The sequence below is a fragment of the Chroicocephalus ridibundus genome, chromosome 3 (genome assembly GCF_963924245.1).
Source record: "Chroicocephalus ridibundus chromosome 3, bChrRid1.1, whole genome shotgun sequence".
Lineage (NCBI taxonomy): Eukaryota > Metazoa > Chordata > Aves > Charadriiformes > Laridae > Chroicocephalus > Chroicocephalus ridibundus.
Genome location: NC_086286.1, coordinates 83,352,493 through 83,373,245, shown reverse-complemented (window position 1 = coordinate 83,373,245; position 20,753 = coordinate 83,352,493). Strand labels below are relative to the sequence as shown.

General features: G+C 39.1%; 1 protein-coding gene across 4 annotated transcripts in view; it reads right to left on the bottom strand.

Annotated features, from left to right (window-relative positions):
* ASCC3 (activating signal cointegrator 1 complex subunit 3) overlaps positions 1–20,753 on the bottom strand; it is a 276,124-nt gene that overhangs the window by 15,038 nt on the left and 240,333 nt on the right. For all 4 annotated transcript variants that reach the window (XM_063329884.1, XM_063329883.1, XM_063329882.1 and 1 more), the window contains one exon: positions 9,806–10,030. In XM_063329884.1, the coding sequence (XP_063185954.1) occupies positions 9,806–10,030 (225 nt within the window). The remainder of the gene's footprint in view (positions 1–9,805; positions 10,031–20,753) is intronic.

Here is a 20,753-nt window from a genome sequence, read left to right as displayed (position 1 = left end):
AAATGGCTTGGTTTGTGTCAACATGGGAAGCAACAAGCTATAAACCATGGTGGGGCAGGGCAAAAATGGTGATGCTCCATAACCGATGGATGTCGGTGTACCTGTCGGGTATGGCAAAAATTTTCATTTTGATGATATTCAGAATTGAATGCCAAAATGTTTGGATCAAAAATCTTGCTATTTCTTTCTTCTTTCCAGGAGTGCATTAATACAAAACCCTCAGCATCTATTATCAGGTTTCCATCGTCTTATTTTCAGGAGCAGTGGTTGGTTAGCCTTAAGCACTGAATTATTTAAACTGATCAAATTGTACCTTTCCGGTCTAACACGAAGCTGAGATTTTACACTCTGACTCTTTTTAGCCAAAGTTCCTACCTATGCTTGGAATTTAAATTATGGTTTATAATTCCCTGCCTTGAGGGGAAGCAAAGATGGAGGCCGGATGTGGGAGAGGCAAGTGTGTGGCACACGCACTGACAGCAAAACATGGATTTTCTCTGGTGTTTTTAGGCACTCTGAATATGTGCTCAAAATAACAGATAATAAATTGTTCCGTAATGAACGTATCCGCCCCACTCACCCCCCATCCATTTAGGAGATTTGCCTAGCAACTGAAATATCTTTTATTTTAGAAACTTTTTGCGAAGTTTTAACACTGTTTTTGGTATTACTTTCACATCCTTCATTTGAAAGGCAGATATTGTGGATCACTCTTGTACGACTGGGTAGGTGGCAGGGGAACAGAGACTGTACAACCAGCAGAATTTCTGATCTACTCGAATGACTTAAATAGCTTTTTCCTTTAAGAGAAGTTATTGAAGTGTTAAAATGAAACAGCTTGCATCTTATTAACAGACACTGCATACTGCTTGGAATAATTTCTTCTGTTTGAAGTCACCTGCCATATAACTCTGAATATACTAAGCGTTTCTACTTAAATACTGTAAATATAAATCTAATTTTACACATTGTAAATATAAATGTCCATATTTTGAGGCTAAATTGTATTTAAGGAAAGTGGCAATGAAGCTAAATGAACGATGATAACTGCTCTGGATACAGAGGCTAGCTAAGGAGACCAAGATAATGTAAGAAGTGCCGCTGTGGCTGAGAACTACAGCTGTGATTACTCAGCTAAAAGTCGACGGCCTACAGTCGTGCCATTGGTGGTAATGACTTGGTGGATGGGGGCTGAAACTTCAGGAGTACTCACGGGGAGCTACACTGCTCAAACTTCTCCCCTCTTAAAAGATTAATTTTATTTTTTTGTATCAGTGCTTCACAGGCTATGACACTTTCTTGAGCGCCTTCATTCAGGAATGGAAGGTTGGTACACAAATGTATACAGCCCTCTATATAGAATGACATTCACCTTAGACTTGAAAGTTTACATAAAGTAAATCCAACACATTCTTGGCCAAACAAATACAAGTCTTATTCTGCAGCGATGCTTTGAAGAAGGAAACAATAATTTAATATAAATAAACTGTGTATGACTAAAATACTTTAAACTGTTATTGCACAGTTAGATCAAAAAGCAGAGTTAAGCCTGGTTGAGTTTTGTACCTGTTTTTGTCCCTGAATTTGTTTATAGTGTCATATCAAATGCTCAGAATATGCCCACTCTCATCTTCACTGCCTGCTAATGTAAGTTCTGTTGTCTAGGACTAGACTTCACTTAGAAATATGGGTTAGATAGATCTGTTATAGATCTATCTGTTAGATAGATCTGTTTAACATAGATCTGTTAAAATCATTAGAATGGTGCCTAATTACAGCTGTTTAGGAGTACACAGTTTGTATGACAAATATTTATAGATAATAATAATAAAAAGCATATGCATGTTACCCATTTTCCTGAAAACTATGATTTCAGAATAATAATAAATCTTTTTTGCACATGCTTCAAACATAGGAAGCTTTCCAGTATGTAATATCGTATTATGATCCACATCATACTAATACAAGTAAAATATTTCTCCAGATGTTAAAGCATGCCATGCACTATAAGTTTCATGGTTTTATATAAATCATGATTACGATGCTTCAATTATATACTCCAGAAACAACAACTGACTTGAAAAGTTGGAATTTATTTGAAGAAGTCTTACAGAGGGTTTTAAGGTCACTCCGTTTTTTACGTTATATATTGTTAAAACAGGTATCTGCAGAACCTTTGCACTTCAGAGATCTAGTCCAAGATTACTTTTTAGAAATGTATTAAATGGGGGGGGGGGGATTCTTTCAGCTCAATTAAATCATACAGCTCTATAGTTTCAGCCTGTGACCACTCCCCGCCACCTTGCACTTTATGAGAGAGATAGTGAATAAGATGTAATTAATCCTGTTCAGGAGGCATTCCTTTTATAGTGCCCTCTGCATCCCCTTCCCTTCAGTCTTCACAAGCACATTCATCTCCCTCCTCCATATGCTCTGCTCCCCCCGACGAGAGACTAATTCTTCATTCTCCCATCATCATAAAGGTCCCTCTGATGTATGCAAATTACGACCTTCCTAGCTGCTTTGTACGATTCCTATCCCTGTAGTCATCCTTTACCCTCCATAGTAACATTATTAGTACGATCAAAACCAGGGAAAGGACAAATCACTTACTGTCTACATTTAGTGGAGTGCGACCCTTGGGCGCTTACTGATTTTTTTGGGGAATAGTAATTACAGAGAGAAAAGCAGCTATGGAATGTGATACCAGCAATATAAACTTGGTCGGGCATAACCCAACATGTTCAGAACTTGTTGAGTCCCAATATCCAATTTATTTTCAAATTAGTAATTAATAAATTCATATTCTCTACTATGGTAGTGAACTGTAAATACAATAAAATTTTTTGAGAGAAATCTCATGGCAAGAAATCCCAGTTTCCTAAATGTAACCGATGTCTTAAAGATGGCATTTGTTCCAAATCTTACACAAATCTACCAAACTCATGAAAAATATACAGCATCTTTCTCATAATAAATTTGCCCTCTTTAGAGTTTAAAGTCAGTTTCAAAGTAATAATGTAATATTTTGTCAATAATTAAAAATGTTTGAGTGCATTCACAAGAATCCTTTTCAACAGCAACAGTTATTCCCAGTAACTTTCTCCTGAACTTTTAGCCCCATAAGGTTAGCATTCAGGAAGCTCAGCTGCTGTCTAACAAACTTAATTAATCAAAAAGTCATTTCCGAGCTGTAACTATGAGTAAAAGTGCTTCAAGTGTGCTAGCAAGCCTACAAGTTAATCAAAATGCTAATGCAGTACAAATTAAAGTTGTGATTAACATTTCACAGTAGCTGCTTAAGTGAATTGATCACACAAATGGGTTAAGCATTACTCATTTCCTCCAGCCCCAACTGGGAAAAGGTTTGTCGTGGGTGGGGGAGGGATTATGTGTAAGCAGCACCAAACGATCATTAAACTGTCACCAAGATGCTTCCATACACCAGGTCACCAGTTATCCACGGCAAGCAAAAACCCCACCACCACTGCCACAAAGGTAACCCACCCTTCCCCCACATCCATCCATCCATCCATCCATCCATCCATCCATCCATCCATCCATCTCATCTATCTATCTCATCTATCTCATCTATCTCATCTATCTATCTATCTCATCTATCTATCTATCTATCTATCTATCTATCTATCTATCTATCTATCTATCTCTATATATACTTATAAAAGACAAGCAGGCAGCACGTAATTCCACCTCAGCATTTCCCATGCCCAGATCCTTTCACCGCAGAGCTATCCATTGCTGCTTAGGATTTATAAATGAGCATATGCGCTACAAGTTTTTCAATTATTCTATTATTTCCACCTTCCTAAAGTGGGATAATAGCCAGCCAGCCAAGCGTGAGAGCAGCCGGTATTTAAGTAAAATGGCAAACATGGTGCTACCACTGCATCTGATGGTGCCGTCACCGCATACACAAAGAATGCGTGTAGTAGCTAAAGAGATACGGCCTCTGCTCTTCACTTGTTTCGGAATAATCCTCTGCATTTTCAAGTTAATTTGATTCTCTTCCCTTCCTTCAGTAAAGCTGCCCATTTATTTATAGTTGCTAACGCACCCATTAAACAAAACAATTATCTCTTTCCCTGGGTACTTCTGGACAAATCTTCCATACACAGCTGTAAAATAGGCCATTCCTAACTCCCAGCACCTTGCAGCGAGTAAGGGGCACGCCTCCACTGACCACAGACAACAGATCAGCTCAAAACACGCTTGGGATGCTTAAGAACTTCTCCATGTCCTCATAGGCAGGAAAACAAAGGATCCAAGGGAGATGGCTCCCCAGGCCGACAGCTGTAGTGGCTGTGAGGAGCTGAGGGGGTTTGGGGAAGATGGGCGTCCAAAGCTGAGGGACGTTCTCATTGTTTTAGTCGGGGAACCGCAGCTCGGGCGCCTCTTGCTGTTTGCAGCTGTGCTGATATGGCCGGAAAGTACCTTTTGGGTGCGGAGCAGCAGATACAGCTCCCACCATCAGCCAGAACAGCCTGCAGTTTCGTAGAGGAAGCATGTACTACGTAAGCAAGCTCTTAAGAGACAGCCGAACGGGGCAGTATATTTGTGCAATATCTGATGACTGAACACGTACCACAAAGATGATTCTCATAAGCAAAACTGTAGCAAAAGCTGCAATTTAAATGACCAGAAAGAACTTATTTACTTTAACTAATTTAGAACGGGTAAAGCGGTGTTGTGCATGTCGTCGTCCAGCTAAGGAAATGCAGTGCTTAACCCAGAGAGTTTTTTATTTCCGGTCCAAATCAGATGGTCTGGAGGAGTAACATGAAAGGGAAAGGCAGGCCATGAGTGACAGCGTTACAGGGTTCTCGTTTCCCGTGCAAACTAGTCCTTGCAGTTTAGAATCTGACTTCATGTCCATCTTCTCAGTGCACAGGTACCCTGCTGAGATGCGTTTAACACATCCATAGGTAAACACTTCTCAAAGGTTAAGGCTGAGCTCCATGGCAGTTCTGCTCCTGGCAATATTAAAATATTTTATCAACGATTATACTACAAGTGGAGGCTTGTGGCCAATCCCAACGCAAAGCCAGCAACTGTCACATTATTTCCTAGAAGAGACTGCCCTGCTGAATCTGAGGCTGACGGTATTACTGCCTCAATTATCCATTTCAATTAATGCAAATATAGGCGATAGCCTTAGAACAGCAGAGTAAGAACTGATCGCTGAATACACAGTCACAAAATATAAGGCTTGACAAAAGAAGTAAAAAAGAGATTAGATTTAGTCCATTTCACATAGTCTTAAATCAGAGATAGGAAAAAAGGTGGGGTGTTGTCTTTACAATAATAATTATATTCTATAAAAATATTAGACAAATCATTTCATTAGAATTATTCTTTGACGTTCTTCTGCAAGAAGTGGAGAAGTGTTTGATTTTGAGCAGCTGCTGGAGTGCTCGGCACCATCCTACCGACACCTCTGTCTTTCCCTAGTAAAAATAACGCAGAGAGAGTGCTCGGCCTGAGGAGAATCTGCAGTTTGCTGTAACTGTGTTAAAGGTAACAGAGGCAAATAAAAATTAAATGACTCGCCCAAGATCACACAGGAAGTCATGGCAGATTTTCTGAGCCATGGGAACCTTCTGTGCTTTATCTATGAGGGCCTGTCACTGATAACAAACTTGTTATTTTTTGAAGTGAGCTTTTCAGTATCGAGCAGGGACATTCCTTCGGTCTAGTCAACGCCTCCGTGGCCGCTCATTACAGAGATGGGTGTGGGGGCAGAGAGGCATTCACCTTCCAGAAGGTTACATATTGCAATCCCCCAGATTTCTGCAGTAAAAGGGAAAGAATTCTGTATTTCATACTGGGTAAATAAATACTAAATTTTGTCTTGCTATAAAGAACTCCATCTATACCTAACAAATGCTAACTATAGGAAGACTGTAACAGAATATATTTCTTCCATTTTCTACGTTAACAATCACATTCCTTTATTGAGCCAGCACCACGACTCCTCAGATTCTGTTAAATGCTTATGACGTCTGTCTTTCGTCCTGAGTACAGAGGAAAAGAATTCTAACATAAAACTAAAACGTCTAAGACATCTCAGGAAAATCAATTTAAGAGTGACTGCATAAAGTTTTTTTATTAGGAAAGAGTGGAATCTTACCTGAAATCCATCAGCTATGTCTATCTGATGTTGTTAACATAGTTTTCTGACTGACCGCTAACACTACTCAGCCTAAAACCACTGGTGATGAAAGAAGCCCAGAGGACGCTGGAGGAATGGGTGGGAGGACACAACGGGTGGGATGCAAAAGGAGCCATGGGCGAGAAGGCTGGTTCAAGTGAAAGACAGCACAGAAGAGCGGAGGAGTTTAACAGCCTGCGATGGAAAGAGGCTTGCTTACGTCTCGTAGCTAGAGATGGGAAATCTGACCTGCAGGGGACCTGGGGTGGAGGCCTGCTGTACCTACCGAGATACAACCACTTGTAAAAGCTCTTGGAAAGATCTCGCTTCCTTGTAACAGAAGAGCAGCGCTGATATGGAAACCCTGTCATTCACATACCCGCCAGCAAAAATAACAGTTTATGTTCAGGTCACAGTTTGAAGGTTAGCTGTACAACCTTAACAGCTAAAGTACTTTGTAAGTAAATAAACAAAAGTTTAACATAACTCAAAAACCAATTCCTGTCTCGGTGCTGAATTTTACGTTTGGTGGGGCGCGAGCACGTGTTCATACACGCAGAGAACATCACCCACTGAATGTGTTTATCAATGGATCCTGCTATGGTTCAGTTCCTTTTCTCACAACTAACATCTTTTTTTCCACCTCTGTTGACCCAGAGTTCATCAGCAGGTCAGGGCGAAGGAAAAAGGTAACAACCAGTATTGAAAGTGTAACCCTGTCTATTGCTTAGATTCTGGGAACTTTAACCTCCGTTTGGAAAGCGTGACTAATAAGATGGAACAAATATTCTCCCAAGAGACGTAAACCATGCGCCAACTTCAAAATACAAAAATGCTTGCATGTTTTTTTCTTTTTCTTTTTTAAAAGGGTAACTTTTTTTAAAAAAACCCATGACTGTATATGTATCATTATGTAGTAGTTAACAGAAGGCCGGAGTGCCAAGGCCCAGTATGGCACGGGATTCTTCTGAACTCCACTCCAGTTTAAAAGAACTGTTGAATATTTTAGTTTTTTTCCTTCTGAGTGACTGGTGTTTCTGAAATACCTATTATGCAGTAACGGGATTAAAAATTACATTTATTAGCAGAGCAGGACAAATATTGAGCAAAATGATTATTAAAAAGAATATTTAATTTACATTTTTCCCAAATATGTAATTAACCACCCAAACACTAATTCCACAAATGTGTAAATGAACTTTAAGTATGTAATTTCTTTGAAACGAAGGTGAATTTTCTCACCTAAGCAAGTGCCGTTGTTCTCTTGTTGTTAATAACTGAGCATTATGAAGAGTAACTGTTCATACATGGAAGCTTTCCGCACCATGATTTTATTGATTTGAAATATTTGGAGTAGACCTGCATTCAAGCACTGCTGCTTGCCAAGTTTAAGGCTGCGTAACAATAAGTAAGTCATTTGCTTCTTACTTTCCTTTTCTTCATTTTAGTTTTGCTTTGTTCAATATTGGTATTACAAGCTCGCAGGTTTTGCTAGCGTAAGGCTGAGACCCACCCAGATCACGGGACATGGAATTGCCCACGGTACGTAGTCTCTCTAGAGCACCGATTAATAATTTCTCATAGAGTGGTTTTACAAACTGGTAGGCTTGACACAATGATGTCTGCAGTTACCACATTGCCAACAGGCTTCAAACAAGATCAAAACCTCATTCTGATAGTTGACGTGCAGATCGTGGAGGATATTAAAATTTGAGCAAACAAAAACTGTAAGAAGAAAGAGCTACTGTCCCTGTTTTACAGATCTGGAACCGAGGAAGGTAAAAAGAATGGTTTGTTGAAGGCTGCCTGATCTTCAAGAACCTGTGAATGAGTCCTTGTGCAGTTCTGCTAAAGAGAATATTATTCCTTTCCAGTAGAATCAGAGGGGGGGCTGTTCTCTGCATCAACTAGAGCTCACCCTTCCTGCTCTAACTGTAACTGCACTTTTCAGATATGGCAGCCCTCTATTCCAAACTCAAATTTCTACTTTAAAATGTTTTTGAAGCACGCAGCTGTGCATGCCATCTCTTGTTATCAGTACTCTGCATGGTGAGGTTAGTTTCTGTGGGTTGCGACTGCAGTACAACAGTAAAAGTCACAAGCCTCCAGGCTGAGTTTAAAATCTTGTTTAAAAAGCGTGCTTTCTGACTGTGATAATTGGGAAATAGAAGACATATCTTTTCACAAGCTAACAGAAAAACCCTGTATCTTGTCCCAAATCGCATTTCAAAATGTGTTTTATTTATGCTTGGCAGTGACCATGGCACTTTTGGGTGCTATAAAAATCAAAGTACCCATAAGAGACAGGTTCTTGGGGGTCAGCAGAACAATCTGCAGGGAGCGCACCCACACAGGAATGACTTACATACAATATTCCATGATTCACAGAATCACAGAATCTTAGTGGTTGGAAGGGACCTCTGAGATCATCGAGTCCAACCACAAAAAAAAAAAAAAAAAAACCTAACACAAAAAAAACCCCAACACCCACCTACTAAACTCCACACCCACAACCCCACACACAACACCCCACCACAAACAATAATCTTGGGCACTAGAGCATGCCCTGAAGAGCCATGTCTACACGTTTCTTAAATACCTCCAGGGATGATGACTCCATCACCTCCCTGGGCAGGCTGTTCCAGTGCCTGACCACTCTTTCAGTAAAGTAATTCTTCCTAATATCTAATCTAAATCTCCCTTGCCGCAGCTTCATACCATTTCCTCTGGTCCTGTCGTTATTCCCTTGGGAGAAGAGGCCAACCCCTGCCTCTCTACAGTTTCCTTTCAGGTAGTTGTAGAGGGCAATGAGGTCTCCCCTCAGCCTCCTCTTCTCCAAACTAAACATGCCCAGCTCCCTCAGCCTCTCCTCATAGGACTTGTTCTCCAGACCCCTCACCAGCCTGGTAGCTCTCCTCTGGACACGCTCCAGCACTTCAATGTCTTTCCTGTAGTGAGGGGCCCAAAACTGAACACAGTACTCGAGGTGAGGCCTCACCAGTGCCGAGTACAGAGGCACGATGACTTCCCTACTCCTGCTGGCCACGCTATTCCTGATACAAGCCAGGAATACAACCAGGGCACCAGAATACAACCAGGGCACCAGAATACAACCAGGACGCCATTGGCCCTCTTGGCCACCTGGGCACACTGCTGGCTCATGTTAAGCCGGCTGTCCACTGACACTCCCAGGTCCTTTTCTGCCGGGCAGCTTTCCAGCCACTCTTCCCCAAGCCTGTAGCGTTGCCTGGGGTTGTTGTGACCAAAATGAAGGACCCGGCACTTGGCCTTATTAAACCTCATCCCATTGGCCTTGGCCCATCGATCCTTGGCCCATCGATTCGAAGGTAGGAAGCTGTTGCATATGAAAGGAGAGGCGAGCCCTATGGCAACAGATGCCTCCAACCAGGGTACCACAGTCTTTTACCATAAATTTGTTCACCTCCAGTTGTGTAAAGTGGGCATCTTTATGGGCATCTCCTTCCCCCCTAAACAAAGTGGTATCATACTCTGTGGTACCAGCGCTCCACAGGACTGCAAGAAATCTTCAGATTTTTCTATAGTCAAAATATTACGACACGCTGACAATATACGGTAAAACAACACGAGTTAAATATTGAACTGTCTTTACTATACCTGACATATTCTAATTGCTTGGTCCAGCACTGTCTTTGTATCAGTGGCGTAATCTGGACAAGGCAGCATGGCATGGCTGAAGTGGGCTTGCAGCAGGAGGTGTGTTTTTGTGTGTGAGCTGTCAAATGAATGGGGATTGACTTCAATTGGAAGATGTTTTGCCAGTTCACTGTTCATCTGATCTTCATTGTGTCTCACAGGCAGATCTGTGTACTCGTCAGCATTCTTTAAAAAAAAAATAATAAAAATTAACCATTGTAATTGACTTCACAATAATTATTATTCCTTATTAGGACATTAAAAGTATATGCATTTAATTTACTACATTTAGATTTCATTGTTAAAATAGCAGCGTTTTAATGTGTAGAAAGCGTACTTATTTATCAAAATCATGTGTGCGGGAAAACAATAGCTAGTAAAATATTCACAAATATTCACACATTTATAGGTTTTAATTTTTTTCCCACATAGCTGATTTTAACGTTAGAGAAGAAGAAAATGAAAGCAGTGAAATAAGTACATTCATTGGACGGGCTCAGTATTTGAGATGACCTCCTACAGATATCCTACCCTGGTTGTCTCACAAAAACATTGTAAGGTTAGCTATGAAGAAGTCAATAATTCACATTTTCAATTTTCAAGGTTTCTACTTTTTGTATTCAAAACACAGTGCGTTTGAAACAGTTCTGGTACATTTCTTTTAAAATATATTTTCACTATTTTAGGCAGCCAGTGTCTAAGCAACAGATAATCGGCGACCAAAGCAAATAGCAAAATTGTAAATGGGTGGTGAAAACCATCCTCTGTGCTCCAGAGTGGGACTAACACCATTCATGCCAAAAAGAAAGCCGTCTAAGAACTTTCTCCCTGTCGCAAGAAGGAGCTGCCCACCAACAAGTAATCTGAATGTAGTTATGAGTAGCAACATCCTTGGGGCTGAGAGGAACAAGTTCTAGTAGCCAGAGCAGAGATGTTTATTCTCCTGCTAGGGAAACCCACTGCCTCTGAAAGAAAGAAAATTCAACAGAAGCATCCTAAGAAGAATAATTTTAGCTGAAGAGTTAGTTCTGTGACTTAATTGGTCGTTTTATTTTCCCTCCACAAAATCCTCTTATGCCTGTATGTATACATATTCTTGTTTGGAATGAGAATGATCTTTCTAAAGTATAAAACTTGCAAGTAAAGTAAGAGTTTATAATATGTGCTATCTTTTCCATCTGTAATTTAAGTAAGCGTATTTCTTTTGGCATAAAATAAAAAGTAATTTGGGTAGCCCGAAGGCCAATGTCTTCCAAACCGTGGGCTTAGCAGAGACCATTAAATGAAAGTGTTCAGGGTTTTACATTCCTCTTCAACTATAGATTCAATATGATGCATTTTAGTCTTCAATCTCCAGTCAGACTTCCTGCAAACCCATATTAATGAAGTATTCACAATGGTAACCAAAGCAGAAAGAGGGAAAGAAAAATGGCAATTTTAGAACACCTAATTGAACTACCTAATTGACTTGCAAAGTACCATATCCACTCATTAATATCCTACCTCATAGAACCTTTTTTGACAGCTCCTCAAAACAGTTACACAGATGTTTTTCTCCCCCTTGGAAACTGACAGCACATTTTTTATTTTCTTTAACAGCACAATGAATGTGTACCTCAACTCTGATATAAGTGTAACAGGAAAGATAGGTATTAGACAATTTAAGATTTGGAAAGAAAATCAGAATGTCATTAATTTATTTCATATCTCAACTGCAGATTAGAAGTGAAGACTGAGTAAAGACAACGGCTGCTTAATCCTGGATGTCTCTGCCAGATCTCTTGTGAAAACTCTGGTCATTTATTCTCTGAACCTAAGGTCACAATCTTTTTAAGCCCTATAGAAGGCTGCATGTTTGCTTCACTCTTTTTATTTAACTGGCTTCTCCTTCAAAGATATTTTAAAGAATATTTACCAAGGAGATTTTTTACTTAGTTTTGCTTTGCAGTTTAAAGTAGCAGAAAGAAGAAGGATCAGCCAAGTCACTCCAGACCAATTGGTACTCCTGAAAATGCGTTTTCCCTAATTCTTCCCCAGCACATGTTTTATTTACCTCCGAAACACTCCTCTTATTTTAAACAACTTGCCTACTTAATTTCCTGTTTGTGATCATTGACTGTAAGTAAGTGAGGTTCATTTTCTTATCTGCATCATGTAGGTAATTAAAGGAAATTGAGAATGGGTAGTGAAGCTTTTATACAACTGAGAATGAAGCTGAATGGAGGGCACCGAGGTCAGCAGAGTCCATTATATTTTTATGTGAGAGGCCAGTATGTCTGCCCTGTCCTTGTTTGCTTAGTGTAGGCTGGACAGACTACTAACTGCAAATCTGTTTCTCTGATTTGCCCAGCTGTCCTTGAATAAAGACATCTTCCATTGCAAAATGTTAAATGACAGTGATTGACAAGGCTGTGATGAACTCTGCTTGTAACCCCCTGCTACTGTTTTCAGGTTGCACAAGAAAAGACAGAATAAAGAAACATCCTTTGTAATCACCTCAAATGGGCCCTGCTGTTCACTCAATATTTTTTCATTTTGGTTTTCCTTTTCATTGTGAATCTCAATCTGTTCTGCAAAGGCTATAGCTTCATCTATTTCATGCAATATATAATATGTAGTATTTTAGTACACTGTATCTGAATACCATTCTTACTTCCACGGGCGAGAAAACAGATCAAATTACGTATCAATCATTAATCTTCATTCTAAAGTCAAGAAACTTAACACAAACCTTATAGTGAAACCACAAAGCACTGCTGTACATTTTTCACTTGCCCTTTTTATTCTGTTAAATCGGGACTATTGCAGCCCATGTGTGAATAATATGTTTACAAGCACCTACACAGTTAAGCACAACTTGGAGTATAGCAGGAGATAACTAGGAATTTTAGCTACGGGTTCTGCAATCATGCGTTTGGGAGTCATGTCACATCTCCCTTTTCTGTAGGTCTGTGATGGACTTTCCCAATAACGTCTTCTTTTGGGCATTAGAGACTGCTGCATCGTTTGGAGGGTCTAAGAATCCTCTCAAACCTGCATTTCAACTTGTATGCGATGCAGGGTCATACAGGAGACAGTAACTTGCTTTGCCAGTGAGAAATGTCACACGTAGACCCGCATAAACTCGATAGTTACATTTTACAAGGCCAAAGGGCTATTTGGATAATTGAATTCTGTTTCCTGCATAACACCAGCCGCAGAACCATCTTAGAGTCCTGTTCCAGATATGCAGCTTATCACCACCCTTTATTTGAATTGTTAGAATTGTTCTAAAAGTAAACAACTCATCCCATTTTGAAATATATCTCCTGCAATTTTCCGCTACTATGAGGCATTTAAGGAGTCAGACCGAACTAAAATTTAAATAAGGTATCCAACATGGCGAGTACTGTGCTCTGCAGCATTCACAGGGTTAAAACCCCCCGGGTTTTCTTTCTACCCACAAAATGTGGCTAAAATTACTGTTTTATAGCGAGAGCTGAACTATAAACTTATACCACATGTAAACCTTCTGAAATATTTTAAATCTCAAGTAACTACATTTTGCCGTCTGTTTACAAGAGAGAGGAGGATACTTGTGGCGCACAGACAGAAACGGGATCAAGGTGAGCAGCTAAAGTAAACTTGAATATTTTAAGTTCAGTTCAGTCATGGGAACAGTAAAACTCAGAAAGTTAATGAGTTCTAGACTTTAAAGAGCAGCTGATTAATTTGTAACAATGAGGGTCTAAAACAAACCCAAAATAGTTCCTCACATTCCAGAGTCGAACCAGTAGTCTTTTCTTTAGCAATGCTGTTATTGAAACTACCTTAGAATTGACTGACTGCATAGAAGTTCTTTTTTTATATAGGTACAGTGAACCCAAACGCACCATATTTTCAACTTTCATAAACCTGCAATGTATTTTGCTCTGTTTCAAGTTTCTGATGTAGAAACAAACAAGGGAAAAGCATTCTTAGAAAATTTGACACCAAAATTTACAGTCATTAACCTGAAGTACTAAAAAATCTTGCAGAAAACTAGTATTAAAAGTAACTAACAGAACAATAAAAAAGGAAAAAAGGTGAGGATCATTTTTAGCTAATATAGCAATCACATCCTCTTCACCTGAACCTTGGTTTAAACGACTTAAAATCCTGTTAGTCTGAGTACATGCTGAAGGACTGCAAAAATCATCCATTCGTGCGTAGAATGAAAAATAAAAAATAAACAGCAATAAATAAATGTGGGGGGTTTTTTTACAGCTGTTCTGCAATTAACACTAATAATACATTATGAAGTATATTTTAGTTCTCTGCTATCAGAAGTTCAAAGTTATGCCAATATGCAATTTATTTTTCCAAGTGACAACAGCATATGTTGATCCCTTAAGTAACCGGATAGGCAAATATAAGCTCAACAAGAATATTACTATATAATTGGCTTTTGTCTTTTGTTCCATTGTACAAAGCGCTACGGAGCATTTTACTGCAGCATCCTGACCTGTCACTTCCACGCAGTGCTACAGTGTATAGGAAGTAGCTGGACTCCAATCCTTAAAGCAGCGTGTAACTGTCCTCATTTGGGTGATACCTGTGTCACCCTTAGTAGAGGACAGAGAAAAGTAGCATGGTCAAAACAGAGAAAGAACACGCGCTGATAGTTTGTGAGCAGCTAGGTAACTGTGTAATAATGTCTTATAATAGATTCATAAATTCTAAATTTTTCTTTGAGGATGCTTGAATTTCTGCACTTAAAAACATTTGCATTTACTCCCCTTTTTACATATACATATATATATATCTCCATTCATGTGCTGGCAAAAGTCTCATTTGACCCTGTCAACTGTATTATAAGGAAAATACAAACATGAACGAAAGTTCCCAAGTTAATCTTCCTCTGTCCATGCTCTTCCCAAGAGCACAAGACTGTATTGTGTGACACAATAAAGACACAAGTATATATTATGAAAATTATTTAAATTAACCAACATATTTATATTTTAACTTATCTTCACATTTGCAAGTGCGAGTTTGATTTATAAGGAAAGACATTAAATTTACATAGATGTATCCTGCAAGGCAGCTGGAACACAATCAAGCTTAGATTTATATTCAGAAAACAAATGAATGTGAGAAAACGTGCTTTAAAAAAAAAAAAAAGGGAGAAAGAAAAAAAGCCCAAATTGACCACATACTTAAAAGTTGTTCTTCAGCTCACACCAAAAAGTAAAATAGGTCAAAAAATGGAATTGGAGAAGTACTTGCTAGAATTACCGCTCTGAAAATCATATCTGTGATAGGGATTCCATTATAAACTCCTATTTTAAGGAGTTTATTGGTAGCCTGTAAATGTATATGCTTTGGTCTCAGTTTTATGGGACATAATTCAGACTTCCAAAGTTTAAAATGTTTGGGTGGTTTTTTTACTCTTAGATATAAAAGGTCTAGGACAATATCCCAGTTAAAGACAGTTATAAACATATATTACTACTTATAAGTATTAAGAACAAACGTGATGCATGTTTTCAAGATTCATATTATAGACAAAAAGAAAAAAAGAAGTCATTTCTACAAGCCAATTGAAGCCGCTACATTACCCAGGGATATTTAGATTGGAAGCCGTCTTTTAGACAGCAGACATTGCAAGAAGAACTTCCTCACTCTGTTTTACACCTGTAAAGTTATACTTTTAAGACAAACTTTGCAGAAGTGACGTTCTAGATTTTTAGGGCATCCTGACAGGCTCCGCTAAGAAACAGAGCAGGTGGAGGTTTTGTAGAGATCTCCAAGAGTGGCTAACGTGATGCAGAAGACGACCACAAAAATGGTCAGATTAGAATCTACTTACTACATGATACTGTAACTCACCACAGAGGCCATTTCTGAATAAGCTCCTTGCCTTCATACACCCTGTAACATCTCTCCCTCTCAACTGCACGCGTGTGTGCAGTGCAATCCAATGGCATCCAGCACGTTAGAGCCAACCCTGCGGTGCAGTTCTTTCCCATGGGAGCTTTCCCATCCCTTCCTTCCAGGGTCGGTGGCTGGCAGGGATGAAAGGCAGAAAGCAAAGCCCCGTGCCAGTCCCTGCGCCGCGGGCCATGGGGGAGTCAGAGCTGCAGCCCCCCGGCAGCGGCTGTCCCTGGCTGCGGAGAAGGGGCTCCCTTTCTGGCGCCGGTGCCTGCCACTGGGGACTCTGCCTGCCCTAGCTCTCCACTCCAGCTCGGGTAATGGGAAAATGATCCCGCCACTTCTCTAGTACTCCGTCGGAGTACACTCCACTCTGCTTTTGGAAAAAAGACAGGAGGGAAACAAACAGATATGTGTAGGATGGAGAGAAACATCTAAGGGATAAGGGGTGCTCAGTATCTTTTTGAAAGAAACACTAACGTTTTTATTTATTACCTAAGTAGTGGTTAATGCGTTTTTACAGCTAGAAGATATGTGTCAAAAAAAAAAAAAAAAAAGAGAAAAGTGTAGAGTTCAAATTGTAAAGTTAACCCAATTAACTAGGTAGGAGCAAAATGGTGAGGCTGGGCTACTCTGGGCGCTGTCTCCAGATTTAAGATTTACCAGAGAGGGCACTGGAAATTTCCAGTTGAGCATGAGAAGTTGAAGAGATAAAGTTGTAAAACCCACCAGCATGCAATTATGTAAATCTATTATTTTTTTTAAAATTAATTTATAACTACCTTTCAGGAGGTCCCCTCCAACCCTAACAATTCTATGATTCTATGATTTAAAACGGGCACATTTCAGTAATGGGACCTACAAACATGGTTTATAAGAACATACAAGTTAAAAGTTCTTACGATTCTTACTAAGTTCTCACGTTACTGATCAGAGAAATCCCATATAATTGTATTCTCAGACTTCTCACTTTAAACAGACAAGTGTTTGATTTTTGCTTTTAAAAAGCTGCATATGATAACAAATTTTACAATTACAGACATCATAAAAAGTACAAGCTAGGGCAATGAAACAGTTGAGTGATCACTTAAAAACACCCTGAAGGGTTTAGATTTCACAAGTTCACCTCTTACTTAAAACATCCAAACTACAAACTACTGATGACATTCCTGATGACCAGAGGTCAGGAGTCTGAAAGACCTTTGCCACTCCGCACAGAGCAATAGGAGGTCAGCAATATTAGCTACCAGTAGCAGAGAGTGACCTGGCAGATCTGGGAACTTCTAAAGTACAAAGTTAAATCACAGACCTCTGCTTCAGCATCGAGCTGCTAAAAGCAAATGCAAGCATGCTGCTGTGTGTGAGAGGGGGGATTATATAAAATAACAATAATTTGACATGGGAAAAAAAGTTATTAGGACTTCTATACTAACTTGAAAAGTCTATTCCCTTTCTTTCCCCTAAAGTTTCTTAAGTATATCAGAGAAGCTCGGTTTCAGTGTACAGGAAAATACAGTATACAATCACTGCAATTAGTTTACCAAATGGTAAAAAATATACTTACAGAACCATTCTGTTTCAGAATAATTTCCTTTTTAAATTGCATACTTCGCTAAAACATATTAAAACAAGGAATGAATTCATGATTCTCAGTAAGTCTTGTGTCTCACAATCCTTATTTCATAAAGTTTGTGGTCACAATCATAATTCAGTGCTACTTTTTTGGCCAGTCCTAATAAAAACCATTCTTACAATACATCCATTTTTCCCCGAAATGTGTAGGTACTTTCATAGTATTAAGGCTGTACAACTTTCATAGAGGTGGCTTTAGTTCACTCTCAGGTTTTTAAGTTAAATTACTGATTATAAGTAAGCACAGTTTAAGGAAACTGGTACGGCATACACATCATTCACCTAGAATAAGTTACTTCAACCATAGCAAAAAAACATAAATTGAATGGTATAAATTCCGTTTATAAAGTGAATTATAGTGATGTGAGAGAATTATTACATTTGATCACTGGAAATAGTATATTTGAGATTTTCAGCTCTCCAAGATGCCTGACTTTTCCTACTACTTTTCTTGAGAATTCTTTGAACACATGAGAATTCATGCGTATTCTGAATGTGTTATCATCACCCCATTTTTTAAAATCTTAATACCTACATGGGGCAGTGATTCACAACTTTCTTCCCCTGTAATCTGAAGTCATATTATGGGAAAGATTTAAAAGTGACTGGTTTTGGCTGTATTGAAACTAATTGTATTGCACTAATACAGAAAAGCTTTTCAGTGCATGAACTCAGTAATGCGCTAACACAAAACTGGGAAAACCTCTCTGAGTATACATTCAAAAAAAGTCTGATTGTCATGAGAAATCTACTTTGGTTCCATTTGGACGTTTGTCCACGTTTTGAAGCTGAGCTTGGCTGAATCAGCTGGCTCAACTACTGATTGAGATGATGATAGCAATAAAAATTGTAATAGCAAATTTTGGCATGCGGCTTTCCCCGGGAAACCGATCAGTCATTTTCCATCTTTGGCTTTGATCCTCCATTGGGATCTTCCAGTGCAGAGCCCAGACCCAGGGAAGAAGTTAACAGATCTCTGCATTAAGTTAATGCTACTCGGCACGGAGACAGGAGTAAGCACTACTAATTCTGTATGTGAAATGGGGCCCATACATACTGTATATGTTAATGGCAAGCTGTAAAAGCTCTGTGTGTTGAAAAACAGATTTCAGATCTGCTGACCTGTGGCAGCTCCCCTAGCGGGGAGCCACAAATGCACACTGCTGCATTTTTGTGCTGGATTAAATTCCGGATCTAGACTACTATGTGACCAGAGACAAAAGGGAATAAAAAGTTCACAGGCGTGAATACCTGTCATCATGTGGTGAAATGACAAGCAGCCTCTGTTCAAGAGAGGCTCAAGCCCAGAATAATAGAAGAACAATATGAACTGGCAGAAATATATGGGAAACTTGGAAGGTGCCTACACGCACAATGTCTTTTCAGCAAGCCAGTGCTACTGGTCTCACTCTGAGCACTTTCAAATGAAAATAGTTTAATATAATAATAATAAAAAAACAACTGTAAGAGGAAGTGACAGCTGCTGCAAGTAAATTTCAATAAGGGTAGTTCCCTGCTGATAAAAACTGGCACATCTCCACTCATTTCAGTGTGACTGTGTGGATTAACATTGCTTGCAAATCTGACCCAATGTTTTGAAGAGCTACAAGGTAACACAGAGACGGAAGACACTGATAATTACAGGGGTGGGGAAGTGAGGTAATCACAACAATATCAATAAAAAAAAACCATAAAAGGAGAACTATTTGAAGTATATTAAACAAATGGACTATCTGTCAGTATTCCGGTGTGCCTGATGGGAGGAAGTTCTATCAACGCTTCTGTCGTGAATGACCAGTGGTCTGATACAGCGAATAACATGGCAAAAATTCCCTTGTACCACATACGACCTTAACAGAACATTGAGCTACCTGAATGGGATGTACTGTGCATTGCTAGGGCAGATCTAGTCCTTTCTGGATGGCAAGTGATAATTCTTCTTGGTTATGTTCACTGCACACAAATTTGTGACAATACTGTAGACTCAGTATTCCTACATAGACTTATACCATGACTTTTCTATCTGTAAATAAAGGCAGTCATCTAAAGTACAATGTAAGAACTGTATTAAAAAAAAAAAAAAGGAAAGATAACTGACATTTAAGAGAGAGTTGCACGTATTTTGCCTCTGATATAAAGTTTTAAGAACTTCTTTTAAAAGACAAAGAAAACAGAGATTTTTCAGTACCAGATGTCTGGGAAGATCCCATTTGGATTTGAGCTACTTAAATTTGCAATCATGTATTTATACATCTAACAGAGCTTCTGTTTCCCCTAGAATCTGAAAATTAACTAGCTTTGTAGCATCTTCCTTGATCTGCCACCCGTGCCCTGAGGATTAGAGACTCCACCTGAGCTTGTTTTACAAGCATAACAGAAAAAATTAATCTCTGCTGGCAGCGATCCCACTGGGATACTGATGAATAATGATATCCCTCTCTTGCTGCCCTCTCAGTCCACTAGAAAAGCCACTCTAACCCAGCAACGTGGAAACCGCTGAAACCATTCCAGCTGTGGATTAGCAGGCAGTCAAGCATCCATCTGTTCTGTGTGAATCAAGAGAAAGCAAACACGCATTCTTATAGCTAAAGAAGTATTAAAAATTAGCATCTTATATGACTGCATATAGTAAATATTAAGACAATCATATACAAAAGAAAAAAATAATCTATTATCTACACCTCATGTTGTTTACATTTGCTTGCTGCCTTAAGCAAATGGTAAAAAAGTTGGAATTCGCCCCATTAACCTAGAGAATATTATGCATTCAATGATTTAGTATGTTTAAGATAAAATTTCTTAATATTGTATGTATCGGTTGTACCTAAAAGTATTTTCTAAGTAGATATGGATACACACACTAAATAAACATAAGCGAACATAGTAGCATGCCTTCACCTTTACAGGAGAAGGATTTGAGAGACCTGTTGTGAGAGGGATTTTAGCCATTTTCTCACCCTCTAAAGTGAAAGGAATAGACTTGAGATATTTTCTCTTTCTGAGAACTAGTAGTTTGAGTAATCTTTGCTGGATTGCTATATTTTTCCACTGGCAGACAGAAAGGAAAAGCAGTGGGAAGTTGGCATGCGGGCAACCCAATCAAATCGGTGATGGCTGATTTGACTCTTCCATGGGAAATAGGTCAGTGATATACTATAAATTAAGGAAAGCTGTATTCAAGCATCATCCCAGATAAAATTACTTAGAAAAGTGCATAATTTGACAGTTTTCACATATAACAATTCCAATATGTTGCTGGGTGCCTGGCCCATGTTCATTAAGCTGTAGAGGTGAAGAAAATCTGCAATTGTTTGTTCTCTAAAAGCAAGCTTACTATGCTATACCAAATTTATAAATATATATATTAAATTTTTCAAATGCTAAG